Source organism: Ursus maritimus, unplaced genomic scaffold, assembly GCF_017311325.1.
Source record: "Ursus maritimus isolate PB19 unplaced genomic scaffold, ASM1731132v1 scaffold_33, whole genome shotgun sequence".
NCBI lineage: Eukaryota > Metazoa > Chordata > Mammalia > Carnivora > Ursidae > Ursus > Ursus maritimus.
Window position 1 is genome coordinate 20,456,948 of NW_024425897.1, and position 14,592 is coordinate 20,471,539.

At 43.4% G+C, this 14,592-nt stretch overlaps 1 protein-coding gene across 2 annotated transcripts in view; it reads right to left on the minus strand.

The window, feature by feature from the left end:
• Window positions 1-14,222, minus strand: part of PTPN11 (protein tyrosine phosphatase non-receptor type 11) — an 83,748-nt gene extending 69,526 nt beyond the window's left edge. For both annotated transcript variants that reach the window (XM_040619908.1, XM_040619907.1), the window contains exon 1: window positions 13,980-14,222. In XM_040619908.1, the coding sequence (XP_040475842.1) occupies window positions 13,980-13,993 (14 nt within the window). In that variant the 5' untranslated portion in view covers window positions 13,994-14,222. The remainder of the gene's footprint in view (window positions 1-13,979) is intronic.
• Between the last annotated feature and the right edge of the window lie 370 nt (window positions 14,223-14,592).

The following is a 14,592-nucleotide window of genomic DNA, read 5'->3' on the forward strand; positions in this document are numbered from 1 at the left end:
TTCATGAAAAAAAGTACCATCCTAGTTTGCATTTCTGTGTGACACTAAGCACTTTTTCATGTTTTCAAAGCCCCTTTTCTTCCTTTTCTGTGAGTTGTCAGTTTGTCATTGTTCATTTTCTCTTGCATTTTTTTTCTTCTTACTGATTTATAGGAGCTCTTGATATAACCAGAAAATGACCCTTTATTATACGTGTGGCAAATATTCATCTTAGCTTTTTGCACTTTTCACTGTTTGTGGTAATCTTTTTCCACAGAAATTCATCTTGGCATGGTTAAATTTATCAGATCTTTTCTTTATGATTTCTGAGTTTCTCACTATGCTTAGAAAAACTTAACTCATAGCACTGTTGTGAGACAGAAATAAATTAATACACGTAAAATGCTTAGCACAGAACCAGCCCTTTGAGTTTCACCTTTGGAACTAGGAATTTAGTTTTTAGTCAGAATAAAATACTTTTTAGAATAAAGGCACAGATTTTCACAGGACGCTGCAAGATGTGGCCCCAACCTGATTCTCTCTCTCTTTTTTTAAGATTTATTTATGAGAGAGAAAGAGAGTGAGCTTGCAGGAAGGAGGGGCAGAGGAAGAGTGAGAGAGAGAATCTTAAGCAGAGTCCCTACTGAGCACATAGCCACAACCCCGAGATCATGATCTGAGCCAAAATCAAGAGTCAGATGCTTAACCGACTGAGCCACCCAGGCACGCCCCCCCCAAGTCTGACTCCCTTATCCTGGTGACTTTTCTGTTTTCCTCAAATATGCCCCATGTGGCCTTTGCATGGGTTTTTCTTTCAGAAGCTCCCATCTCACCTTTTCACAGCACCCTGAGCGAGAGCAACGAGAGCAACGTAAGTACAATCACACATTCCTCCAACCACCAGGTTAAAAACTGGACTGGCAGCTCCCAAGGGAGAGAACCTGCCTGTAGCAACGTGTACCTCCAGCTCCACGCAAAGGGGCTAACACATGATTCCTTAAATATCTGTGGCTAGAAGGGAAGGACGAAAGCAGCCATTGGGGGAGCGTGGGGATGTCTGTCACTGCTCCTCCACATTCACAGCTCCCCATTGACACAGGTCATAGGTGGTGTCACAACAGGCTGTCAGGAGACGTAAGTGTCAGCTGGCAAAGGCTCGGACCTGACCCACCAGCTCTTTAAAAAAAAAAATCATTTCTAGTACACAGTCGATTTTTATCCCATTTGTAGTGCTAAGGCGGTTATCCTCCCTTATCTGTATGCTACTGCAATTTTAATAAGAACTTCCAAAGCAGGGGCACCCGGGTGGCTCAGTCGGTTGAGTGTCTGCCTTCAGCTCAGGTCATGATCTCAGGGTCTTGGGATGGAGCCCATATTGGGCTCCCTACTCAGCAGGGAGTCTGCTCCTCCCTCTCCCTCTGTCCCTCCCCCCCACCCCGTGCTGTGGGCACACACACCCTCTCTCTCTCACACAAATAAATAAAATCTTAATAAAAAAAAAAAAAGAGGGGCGCCTGGGTGGCACAGCAGTTGAGCATCTGCCTTCGGCTCAGGGCGTGATCCTGGCGTTATGGGATCAAGCCCCACATCAGGCTCTTCTGCTGTGAGCCTGCTTCTTCCTCTCCCACTCCCCCTGCTTGTGTTCCCTCTCTCGCTGGCTGTCTCTATCTCTGTCGAATGAATAAATAAAATTAAATTAAAAAAAAAAAGAATTTCCTATGCACAGGTCCAGGACACCTGTGCAAAAGGCAAAAACCTGTCCCAAAGCCTCCCTATGGGTTTGAAAACACTAAAATTTGATATTTTAACTAAGTTAATACCAGTAGGGAAAGAACTCTTGGTCTACTTCTCTTTGTCTCTGTTACCACTCTGGTACCTTTACAGCACTTCACCCAGCTTTTTTCTGTGCCCCTCACCTGTAAATGTGCAGGTATTCATAACATGGTAATAAATACATATTAAAAAACAAATGGGATGCCTGGGTGGCTCAGCAGGTTAAGCGTTTGACTCCCAATTTCATCGCAGGGTCCTGAGATTGAGCCCCACATTGGGCTCTGGGCGTGGAACCTGCTTAAGATTCTCTGTCCCTCTCTCTCTGCCCTCCCCGACCTTGCACTCTCTCTGAGAGCAAACAAAAAAACAAAAGAGGTGCTCACGGTTCTTTCTACAGGACAAGCTAAATAAAGTAGACCACATTGTGTAGCCCCATAAGCAGACCCCACTTAAAAGCAATGAAATTTTACATTTAATCTGGACCTTAGAGGAAAAGAACCAAAGTCATAAACATCTCTATAAAGTTTGGCAACCATTCTACCAGGGTTGTGGTAGATAGAATATAAACTGTTTAGTTTTAAGCTTTAATTTATGAGTCAGAAGAAAATATAATTTTCTATTAAGTGTATTCTTAAAAAAATTACACCTATATTTTGGATTTGTTTTTCCCTTCAACAAAGCCAATAAGCATATGTATTTGAAAGAAATACATGTACTTGCATTTACCAATATGAGTTGCATTTTTCTAAACATTAAGTAAGCCCAGGCATCATAACATGAAAAAATGTAAAATACTAAATTTTTCCTTCCCTTCCTAATTATTTGGATTGAAAAAGGTTAGGATAAGGCACAGTTTTATGTTTTTGCATCTTGCAATTTAATTTGGAAAGAAATACATCAAAGTGTGTAAAAAAAAGTATTTCTGTATCTGTTTTTAAAAAGCTACTCCTGGGGCGCCTGGGTAGTGTAGCCGTTAAGCGTCTGCCTCCCGCTCAGGGCGTGATCCCGGCGTTTCGGGATCGAGTCCCACATCAGGCTCCTCTGCTGGGAGCCTGCTTCTTCCTCTCCCACTCCCCATGCTGTGTTCCCTCTCTCGCTGCCTGGCTCTCTCTCTGTCACATAAATAAATAAAATCTTTAAAAATTAAAAATAAATTTTAAAAAATTAAAAAATAAAAATAAAAAGCTACTTCTGTATAAAGCTGAAGTATAACTTTAAATGTTCCTGCTACACAATTAGCAAGCATCGCAGTAAAGATTGGATATGGCAAGAATCATCAATGGATGCTTAATCTGGGGGAGATTTTGGCGGGGAGCAGGATACCTGCATGGTCATACACTGTATCTTCATCAATCACTGATTAGTTACAAGGGAGAAAATACGGGGTGCCTGGGTAGCTCCATCAGTTAAGCGTCTGCCTTCAGCTCAGGTCATGATCCCAGGGTCCTGGATCAGTCCCACATCAGGGTCCTGGGATCGAGTCCCGCATCAGGCTCCTTGCTCAGCAAGGAGCCTGCTTCTCTCTCTGCCTGCCACTCCCCCTGCTTGTGCGCTTGCTCTCTCTCTGACAAATAAATAAATAAAATCTTTTAAAAGGGGGGGAGAAAATATTATACAAAGGAGAAAGTGGAAAAACCCTTAACCAGGTAGTCACTGATGATTAACGTCATCAGTGGACATCGTGTACCTCCAGATACAACACCCCAAGAAGGACACGATTTCACCTACCTAGTACTCCGGCTGAAATCTAGTAATAATGAAACACTAGACAAATCCAAAACGAGAAATATTCTATTTTAAAAGGGGAAGGGGGAGATGTATTTTTCCTAAAAATCACTAGCATAAAAGACAAAGGTTGCAGAAGTTTCCAGATTAAAGAGATCTAACAACTAAATACAAGTGGATCCTGTAGTAGAGGAGGGAAAAAATGGTATAAAGGGCATGACTGGGTCAACCAGCACAGCTGGAATAAAGCAGGTTAGATAAAAAGATTGTTATTGATGGTAAAATTACTACAGTTAAAAATTTTAAAAGATAGGGGAACCCGGTGGCTCAGTCGGTTAAGTGGCTAGCTGTCTTCGGCTCAGGTCAGGATCCCAGGGTCCTGGGATCGAGCCCCGCATTGGGCTCCCTGCTCAGCAGAGAGCCTGCTTCTCCCTCTCCCTCTGCCCACCTGTGCTCTCTCTCTCTGTCAAATAAATAAATAAAAATCTTTAAAAAAAGATAGCTTTATTCTTAGAAAATATACACTGAAGTATTTAGGAACAAAGGGCTATGATCTATGTAATTTATCTTCAAATGTCTGGAGAAAAAAATTATAAAATATTATATATGTGTATTTAAACACACACACACACAGAATGTAAAACAAATGGGATAGAAAGTTAACAGTAGTGAGTCTGTGTAAATGGTAGTCTATCCATATGCGTATTCTTTGCACTATTCTGATTCTTGTAACTTTTCTCAAAGTTTGAAACAAATCCTAAGTAAAAGATAAAAATTATTTGAAAATTTTCTGGGGCGCCTGGGTGGCACAGCGGTTAAGCGTCTGCCTTCGGCTCAGGGCGTGATCCTGGCGTTATGGGATCGAGCCCCACATCAGGCTCCTCTGCTATGAGCCTGCTTCTTCCTCTCCCACTCCCCCTGCTTGTGTTCCCTCTCTCGCTGGCTGTCTCTATCTCTGTCAAATAAATAAATAAAATCTTTAAAAAAAATAAAAAAATTATTTGAAAATTTTCTGAAAAATCCATTTGCTCAAGTCACCAGCATGATTTCCATCATCAATAAGTTATCCATCCATACCCCTGAAGCTGGCTGTATAGGTAGGTACCAAAAAGAGATGACAGGGAGAAGACAGAGATGAGAACTTACATGGAGAGAGAGTATGGGGACAGAAAGAAGACAGATTTATGGTTTTACTACCAATAATATTATATATTTAAATAAGAACTTATAAATTATGAAACAAAGAAGATTTCTCCATGTTTATTACAAACGCCTTTTTTCAACAATTGTGAACCAGTTCTGGCAGCAAGGACAAAATAATGTAGTATTGGCTATCATACTTTACAGCAGGTTAAAATTACTGCAACATTTACTGAATGCCGCGTGCCAATGTAACCATTACATTACTATTACTATTACTATTTACTTCTAAAAGTTTCTAAAGCAGGATCTAAACCCACAGTTGTCTTATTGTAACCACATGTTCTCACCTTTGCATGTTTCACAGAAATAATGCTTACACAGAGTATCCTGCTGATGCTGAGGGTGCAAAAGACATTATAAATTGACTTCCACTGCTGAAGGTGTACGCAAACACCACCCCACCCGTCAGGTAGACTGGCAACAGGAGATAAGGCCAATGGTGGTCTCTTTACCCCTTTATTAAATAAACTCTATTATCTCCTCTACAACTTACAATTATACCTATCATGTTATTAAGAATGAACAGAGGAGGGTGATGTTTACAAGGGAAATAGTAACCAGCATTTAGCACAAAGACCGGACAGAGCAAGGGCTTAATAAACATTGGCTATCACCTTTGCTATCATTATTATTACTGGTGGAAGACAGCAGGAAAGATTCTTCTCATGCATAATTATGTCAGTATCACACAGGCCATTCTGACATCTGTATTATTTATGTTACACTGCCTTTTAATAAACTTAACTTCAGGGTTCAGGGGCTGTCCCTACATTATTTCAAATAGCATACAATTATAAATTAAAAGTTGTAGCCCATAACCTATCTACTTGAGCTTTGATTTATTTTAAACTCTTCTTTCTCAGCTGTTTTTTCCAATAGCGCTGGTAATCACCAAAAACTTTTTCCCACTTACATTTAATATTTGCGTTCAATCACTGACAATTCTATGATGTGCAGCGTGCTTATCACCAATAAGGAGAAGTGGGAGTTCACTCAATCCCTTAGATCTTAGTGAGGATAAAGACAAACAGTAGAATTAACAGAATTAATATTACGGGGCTGGCCTCAAGGATTTCAAACGATTGTGATATTAGGTACTGAGGCCACACACCTCGAAGCCTGGTCCCATCTCCCACCTGGTATGAGTGTAAACAGTAGAGGTTAGTCTAACCAAAAAAAAAAAAAGGTAACATAAATGCATTTGCATTACCTGAAAAGATGGGAAAAGGCAAATCAGTATACCTCCATTTGAGTTTATCAACAAACTGATTAATACCATTGGGTCCACAGGGTATTAGATGAGAAGAAACAGATAAATTTCCAGTCCTCCCATGTATATAGTAGGCATCTGGTGAATGGCTGTTGACTGAATGAATTTGGGGGGTGGATAAAAAAAACAGGTAGGATAAGACATCAGGAAGAGGGAAGTAGAGAAAAAGTCACATGGGGAAGGGAGAGGGAAGGAAAAGTGTCCCCCTTTTGCTCATTCTAACACCTGCAAACCTGCCGGCTCCTGACAACCCCTTCTAACTGGCCATCTTCTGATGTTATTATTTAGTAAGAAAGGGTCTCAAGTCACACATGGCCTAGGCGGCTACTACCCACCTCTTCGAAAGAGCTGAAAGTGTGTGTGTGTGCGCGCACACACACATACCAACCACCACCACTTGTGGAAAAAGAGCCACAAATCAATGTCTACAACAAAATGCATAAAACACAGGAGCCTGAGTGAGCTTGAAGAAACAAAAGACCAGGGGAGTTTACAAACCCAAACAGTTTGCTGGGAAATCACACCAGAAATCTACATAACCACCCACCTCCCCACCCCCACCCCTCCCTGTCAGCGAACACAGATTCTGCACAGGCTTAGCTCTCTGAGGCTAGGAACTTATTATGTCAAGTGAGTCTTCAACAAAAAAAAAAAAAAAAAAATGCTGATGAACCAAAAAGAAAATACAATGATGCTGAATATTTTGTTTTATCTAAGCACCCTCTTCCCCCAGTGGTGTGGGGAAACGGTCAAGCAGGCCGATAATTTCAGGAACTTATTCTTATTCAAGGCCACCATGCTAAGAAGAGAATTTAAACTAGGGATCCAAAGTCTAATTTCGGTTTCTTGCCTAAATATAAAGTGACACTGGGTATATCTTTCTTACCAGCTGCTCCAAAAAAAAAATCATTATCTTTGTCCTTGGGGAGAAAGTTTATAGTTTGGTACTTTCTGCAGATTATAAGAATATTCCTCTTTTCTAATTAACTTTTAATATCCTATAGGAAAAGGATAAGTCATGAAGAAAGGGCAGTCGATAGGGACAAGCAGTCTGAGTAACTGAAGCTAGAAAAAAGTGGTTACGGCAGTTTTTCCACGGTAGCGAACAGCTGTCTTTATGATATCTTCTCGTGGAGTTTCGGCGGTCAGCATCATGGCTCTGATGACAAGGCAATAAAAGCAAACTGCCTCTGAAACTCCTTCCACAAACGGCTTCTACGTTAGTTCAAAGCCTCTCTCTCGTTCGGCTGCTCTCCCCGAGTCCACTCGTGTCTCCTACAATCCTTCCTTCACAGTAGCCAGAGAGATATTTTTAAACTGACCAGCTCATGCCACTCCCCTGATCACATCCTTCTATGCCTTTTATGCTGCTCTTAAAATACAATCCAAACTCCTCTCCATGGTCCACATGACCCTTGAAGACATCACAAGTTCCTGTGTGGTCCAGTTCCTACCCACCTCCCCAGTGTCCCCGATGTGCTCCCTTCTGCTCTTGAAGTGCTCCAAGAACTTCCCCACCTCAGCACTTCCACACCTGTTTCCCAACACCTGAACACCCAGGGCCTAGCACAGAGCCTGGCAAATAGTAATCCCACAATAAATAGCTCTTGAGTGAGTGGACTGATGTTTCATTAGAATGATTCCATGGGATGATAAAGACTTGGACCTAGAATCCATTATCTCTTTATATTTTTCTAAAAGATTTTATTTATTTATTTGTCAGAGAGAGAGAGCGTGCGCGTGAGAGCACAAGCAGGGAGAGAGGCAGGCAGAGGGAGAAGCGGGCTCTCCACTGAGCAAGGAGCCCAATGTGGGACTCGATTCCAGGACCCTGGGATCATGACCTGAGCTGAAGGCAGACACTTAACCAACTGAGCCACCTAGGCATCCCACAGACTGTATTATCTTTACAAGAAAATATGGCATGTCTGTATATATGTATGTGTGTATAGACAGATATATACAATGTCTATATATATGTATATATCAGGATACATGTACATATGTATTCTAAACAGAATAGCCTATCCTGATAAACTTCTATTTCACTTTGGTACTAGCTTTATCAAACTCTGATGTAGCACACAAGTCTGTCTCCCTCTTTGAATTCAATGCTCCTTGCAACCATGAATAGTATCTTCCACATTTCAACGTTGTCAAGGACCACAGCACATGTAAGTCTACAAAATGCACACAACCCTCCAAAACTCAGTAGTGAATTGAGCTCCAATTTAGGGAGTCTGAATCCAGTTCCGGGTCTTAAAGCCTTGGCTGCAGTCCACAACTCCCACAGAGCCTGAGTATTTGCCTTGCCTTAAAGGTAAGGCAGTATCTGCCTAGCCTTAGAAACGTCAGCAGTGGATGGCAAGTGCCGTCTGTTTCCCAAAGGGAAAGAGGAATAAGGACAGTATCCTATTGTTCTATGGCTGCTAACGAAGTACACGAAGGCCCACCAGTAACAATCACAAACATGAGCTGGTTCTGCTTTTTCAGGATCTTGTGTGCTTTCCAACAGTCTCTGCACTGACCATGGGCAAGAAGGGTAAGTAATCTTAGCAGTGGCCCCTGCATTTGAGCAGTTCCAGCCAAAACTCTGAGCTTACATCGGGACACAACATTAATAAAGACATCCCAGTCGCAACTGGAAAGGCAAAGGCCTGTTATTTTTCAGCAAGGCAGGTTTATTTACTCCCACAGGAGATAAACCAACATGGCCACCAGGGAGAGCCTGGGACAAAATGTACTTGACCTGCAATAGATAAACCAAGAGCCTGGAGTCTGAGAACAAGCTAAATCTTCTGCTCTTCTCAGCTCAAGTCCTCGTCCATCATCTTTCAGAAGAACAAAAGCAAATGTAGGGAGGGGCGACTGGGTGGCTCAGTCGGTTAAGCATCTGCCTTCGGCTCAGGTCATGATCCCAGGGTCCTGAGATCGACCCCCACGTCGGACTCCCTGCTCAGCGGGGAGTCTGCTTCTCCCTCTCCCTCTGCTGCTCCCCCTGCTTGTCCTCTCTCTCCGTGTCAAATACATAAATAAGCAATCTTTAAAAAAAAAAAAAAAGCAGATGTAAAGGACCTGCCATATGCTGAAAGAGGGCTCAAAGAATACAGGGAGTTTTGTCAGCTGAACAAGGCAGAGTGGTACACACAAGCAACCTCAAAATCTAACTTCAGTACTACCACCGCTAAATCACCCGTGGGGGAGGGGTCATTTCATTGTTCATGGCCTTCGTTTCCCTACTTATGATGTTGAGAAATATCAGTACTCTGAATATACTGACATTTTAATTACTGAACACATACAAAATCTAAATCCTAAACACACCAAAAAGAATTATTTTGATAACTAAGCAAAATGAAACTGAGAATAATATTGGTCACTCAGGAGTCAACTCCTATGCTCACCTCCTCAGACAGATCATTCTTAAACTCATCAAACTAACATTATTGCCACTTGTGTTGGGTTTTTTTTCTCCCGGCAGTTACACCACCTGAAATTGCGATCTTCATTCATAGGTTTTTCTTTTCTTTCTCTCAACCGAAAGAATAGCATCTTTGCCAATCTCACTGCTTTGTCCTGCCGGGTTCGATAACTGCTCGACTGAATTAATACCGAGGTTAAAAATAATTTGAAAAAGAAAAAGACTAACACTGATCTCAAGCCTTATAATAAAACTACAATAACCAAAACCATGTGGTGTTGGCATATAGACAGATAAACAGATCAATACAACAGAATGGAGTCCAGCAACAGACCCACATATAAATGGACAACAGATTTTCTACAAAGGTGCAAATTCAAAAGAGACAGTCTCTTCAACAGTGTTAAAACTGGGTATCTATATGCAAAACAATACATATGTACATGTGTACATACACATATATAACTCCACACATCACCATATACAAAAATTAACTCAAAACCTTTGAGAAAACATTTGAGATCTTGGGTTAAGCAAAGATTCTTTAGCATGATCCGTTTTTTTTTTTAAGATTTTATTTATTTAGTTGACAGAGAGACAGCCAGCGAGAGAGGGAACACAAGCAGGGGGAGTGGGAGAGGAAGAAGCAGGCTCATAGCAGAGGAGCCTGATGTGGGGCTCGATCCCATAACGCCGGGATCACGCCCTGAGCCGAAGGCAGACGCTTAACGACTGCGCCACCCAGGCGCCCCTAGCGTGATCCATTTTAAAAAAAAATTGAGGGGCACCCCGCGGGCTCAGTCAATGGAGCACGTGACTCTTGACCTCTGGATTCTAAGTTCGAGCTCCATGTTGGGTGTAGAGATTACTTACAAATAAAATCTTAATTAATTAGTTAGTTAATTAATTAAAAATAGAAATTGATAAACTGGACTTCATCAAAATTAAAAACCTCTGCTCTTCAAAGAGACTGTTAAAAAAGATGAAAAGACAACGGGGCTCAGTTGGTTAAGCATCCAACTCTTGGTTTCAGCTCAGGTCATGATCTCAAGGTCCTGGGATCCAGCCCTGTGTCAGGCAGGCTCTGCACTCAGAGGGGAGTCTGGGGAAATCTGCTTGAGGATTCTCTTCCTCTCCCTCTGCCTCTCCCCCCACTCATGCTTGTGTGCGCACATGTGTGCTTTCCCTCTCTCTCTCAAATAAATAAATAAACATTAAAAAAAAAAAAAAAAAAGAGGGGCACCTGGGTGGCTCAGTCAGTTAAGCATCTGTCTGCTTTTGGCTCAGGTCAGGACTTCACGGTCCTGGGACTGAGCCCCAAGTCCTGCTCCCAGCTCAGGAGGGAGTCTGCTTCTCCCTCTCCCTCTGCAAACCCCCCCAATCGTGTGCACGCACTCTCTCTCTCTCAAATAAATAAATGAAATCTTTAAAAAAAAAAAAAAAAAAAAAAAGAGAGAGCAAGATGAAAGACAAGCCACAAAGAGAAAATTTTGCAATTCTGATAAAGGACTGTTTCCAGAATAAAGAACTCTTTTTTTTTTTTTAAAGATTTTGCTTATTTTTTGAGAGAGAGAGAGAACACAGAGGGAGATGGAGAAGCGGTCTCCCTGCTGAGCAGACAGCCCAACCTGAGGACTCGATCCCAGGACCCTGAGATCATCACCTGAGCTGAAGGCAGACGCTTAACTGACTGAGACACCCAGGAGTCCCTGGAATAAAGAATTCTCAATAAAAAAAAAAATAACTAAATAAAAACGGGGGAAAATATTTGATCAAGTAAACATGTCACCAAAGAAAATATACAGATGGCAAAAAAGCACATGAAAAGATGATCAACATCATTAGTCACCAAGGAAAAGATGAATTAAAACTACAATGAGGGGGCGCCTGGGTGGCTCAGTCAGTTAAGCATCTGCCTTCGGCTCAGGTCATGATCTCAGGGTCCTGGGATCCAGCCCCAAGTCGGGCCTCCTGCTCAATGGGGAGTCTGCCTCTCCCTCTGCCCCTCCCCCTATTGCTCATGCACTCATGCACGCATGCGCTCTCTCTCTCTCAAATAAATAAAATTCAAAATCTTAAATGAAATACCATGACACACCCACTAAAATGGCTAAAATTTAAAAATTGACCATATCAAGTGTTGACAAAGATGTGGAGTAACTAGAACTCTTACATGCTACTAGTGGGAATGTAAATGGTATAACCACTTTGGAAAACCGTCTGGCAATTTCTGAAAAAGTTAAATATACATTGACCGTATGATCCAGTCGTTCCCCCAGAGGTATTTTGGTAAATACCTCTTGCGCACAAACATTCACAGCAGCTTTGTCTGTGAGAGCCGAACTCCAGAACATCCCAAATGTTCCCATCAACAGGTGGATGGATAACAAACAGTAGTACACCCATACAATGGAACATTACCAGCAATACAAAGAAATGAACTTTTTGATACATACTACAACATGATGAATCTCAACATAATTATGCTGAGGATAAAAAACCAGACATAAAATTCCATTTATATAAAATTCTAAGAATTGCAACTAAGGTGTAATGACAGAAAGCAGAACAGTGGTCGCCTGACAAGGAAAGGATTAAAAAGACACAAGGAAACATCATGAGGGATGATGGATATGTTCATTATCTTGACTATGATGATGGTTTCACAAGTACATGCATGTGTCAAAACATCAAATTGTACACCTAAATATATGCAATCTATTGTGTGCCATTTATGCCTCAATAAAGCTGATTAAAAATAATAAAACAGACCTGCCATCTGAAAATATAATAAATAGTTTCCAATTCTATGTGTTATGTTCTTAAGCTGACTTTTTCGGTGGCATGCGTTTCTTTTCGATAATATAGGAGGGCCAGAGAAAAGGAATGATCTTTGCCACCTGCAGCTCTGGCTACACCCCCACTTCTCCCCTTTTACACTAACAAGCTGGACAATGTAGGGTCTATTACTACCCGGCCCCTTCCCCATTCCCAACCCCCAGTCTTTTTGTCTCCTAAAGAAGTAGATCCTTACTTGTCTGGAAGAGCAGACACACGGAACAAAAGGTTCAATGACTATTTGACAGATTAAAGAATAGACAACTGTTTTATTTAAAAGCTCCCTAAAGAATTAGAACATTTGAGGCTATACACTGCTCTGTTGAAATGCAGTTATATATTACCCAGATCTGTAAGCACTTGCCAACAGACCTGTCCAAATCACTCACTTCCTAAGAGTTTTTGGTTTTCTTTTCTCTCCTTCTTTTCCTTTCACGAATAAATAATGTGCTGGTGTATTTTGAGAAGACATTCCTAATATTTTGAAAATTCTCTCAAATAACCCCAACAGCCTGAAAAAAGTTTTTCAAAGTCTACGACAGTGACCATAACAAGACAATAAAGGAAAAGACCAAACAATGGGTCTTATGTGTGAATCGTATATAAAGAGTGGCAACACAAAATAACAGGATCATTATCTGAAAACAATAGGTCACACTACAGTTCAACAACAAAATAAGGCTTACAAATGATTAACAATAGTCATAAAATAATAATAGCAACATGGTGATTAAACAGTGGGGATTCTGACTCTACCACTTATTGGTTGAGTGACTTCAGGCAAGTTGCCTAACTTCTGAAAATCAGTTTATTCATCTTTAGAACCAGGATAATAGTAAGAAGAAGAACAAGAAGAATTCCTCTTCTCATTGGGTTATAGTGAGGATTAAACGTGTTTGGCTTACAGTAAGAGCTAAATAAACGTTAGCTATTAGAAGTAGTATTACCCTGAACTTCCAAGGGATCTCATTAATTCACTAGCCCTCCTTCTGACTCTTAGGTGCAAATCCTGTCATTTACTAGCATGAAACTTCTAAGCCTCAGTTTCCACATCCGTAAAACGGGGGCGATTAATGTTACCTGACTTTCAAGGCTGTGGTTAAGGATTAACTAACTAGAGATACAGCTGCCTTCCCTCCCATCTCCCAAAGCGAAGACCGCGGAGGAAGGAAATACTTCTAATAGCAGCAGATACAGTCAGTTTTTCCATTTCTGGCACGTGAGAGGTGGGGGGGAAAGGAGGTGCAAAGAGCCACATAAAGGGGTCAAGTTCCTGAGTGAAGCCCCCAAACGCATGCGAGAGGCAGAGTGACCCAGAGCGGCTCGACCGTCGGGGACCCGGCCCCGCGCAACTCCCTCCTTACCCCTCCCGCGTCCCGGGCCGAGGAGCCTCCCCAAGTGAGCGGGGTTATTTCGGAATCACCATGAGGCAATTCTCATGAGGCAATGGGTCAGGAATGCGGCGCCGAGCCGGGCCGCTGGCGTCCGCGGTTCCCCGGGCGGCTCTACCTGCCCCCGTCCTGACGGGCATCCCCAGGGCTGCTGGAGCCGGAACTCGGGGAGGCAGGAAATGAATGGGGACCCGAGAGGTGGGGGCGCGGTGGCGCCGGGCCCCCGGTCCCGGGAGGACGAAAAGTTGGGAGGGAGCCTGTCCCCCGCGACCCCGGGCGGGAGTCCGAAGCCCGGCCGGGGCGCCCCCTCCCGGGCGGGGCTGATCGAACGCGGCGGGGGCCGGGCCGAGGCCCGGGCCGGGCCCTCGGGGCTCCTCACCTCCGCGATGTCATGTTCCTCCCGCCCTCCGGCTCCGCGACGGACCCGCTCCTTGCTCAGGCTCTACTGGGCCCGGTCACATCGGGCTGGCCCGAGGGAGGCCCGCTCGGGACCGGACAGGGGGGCAGAGCCAGCCGGCCGCGCGCAGACCCCCCTCCAGGCCTGGGGATCCCGGAGACTGTGCAGCCGCCCCCCAAGCCCGGTTCGCTCCTCCTCCTCCCCCGCCTATCCCCGCCGGCGCCGCCGTGACGTCACCCCGCGCGACGCCCGCCGCCACTTCCTGCTCCCACTCCGCCCGAGACTGAGCGGCGGCTGTTAATGGCAGTTCGGTGTCTCCGTGGAGCCGCCGCGACGCAGTTAGCAAAACACTCTCACCCTCCTTTAGACATGGGCTGCACGGCGCGCGCGCGGCGCCTTCACTATTGTGTGCATTCCCGTGAGCCGATCGCATTTGCTCCCACCGTATCAATTTCCATCTCTGCCCTGACTGCCAAATCTAATTTCATTCATTTCATTCCACAAATCGCCGCTCCACTTTTTAGCTGTGTAACCTTACGAAAGTTGCTGGGTGTCAGTTGTTGAGTCTCTGAGCTTCAGTGTTCTCCATTTCTTC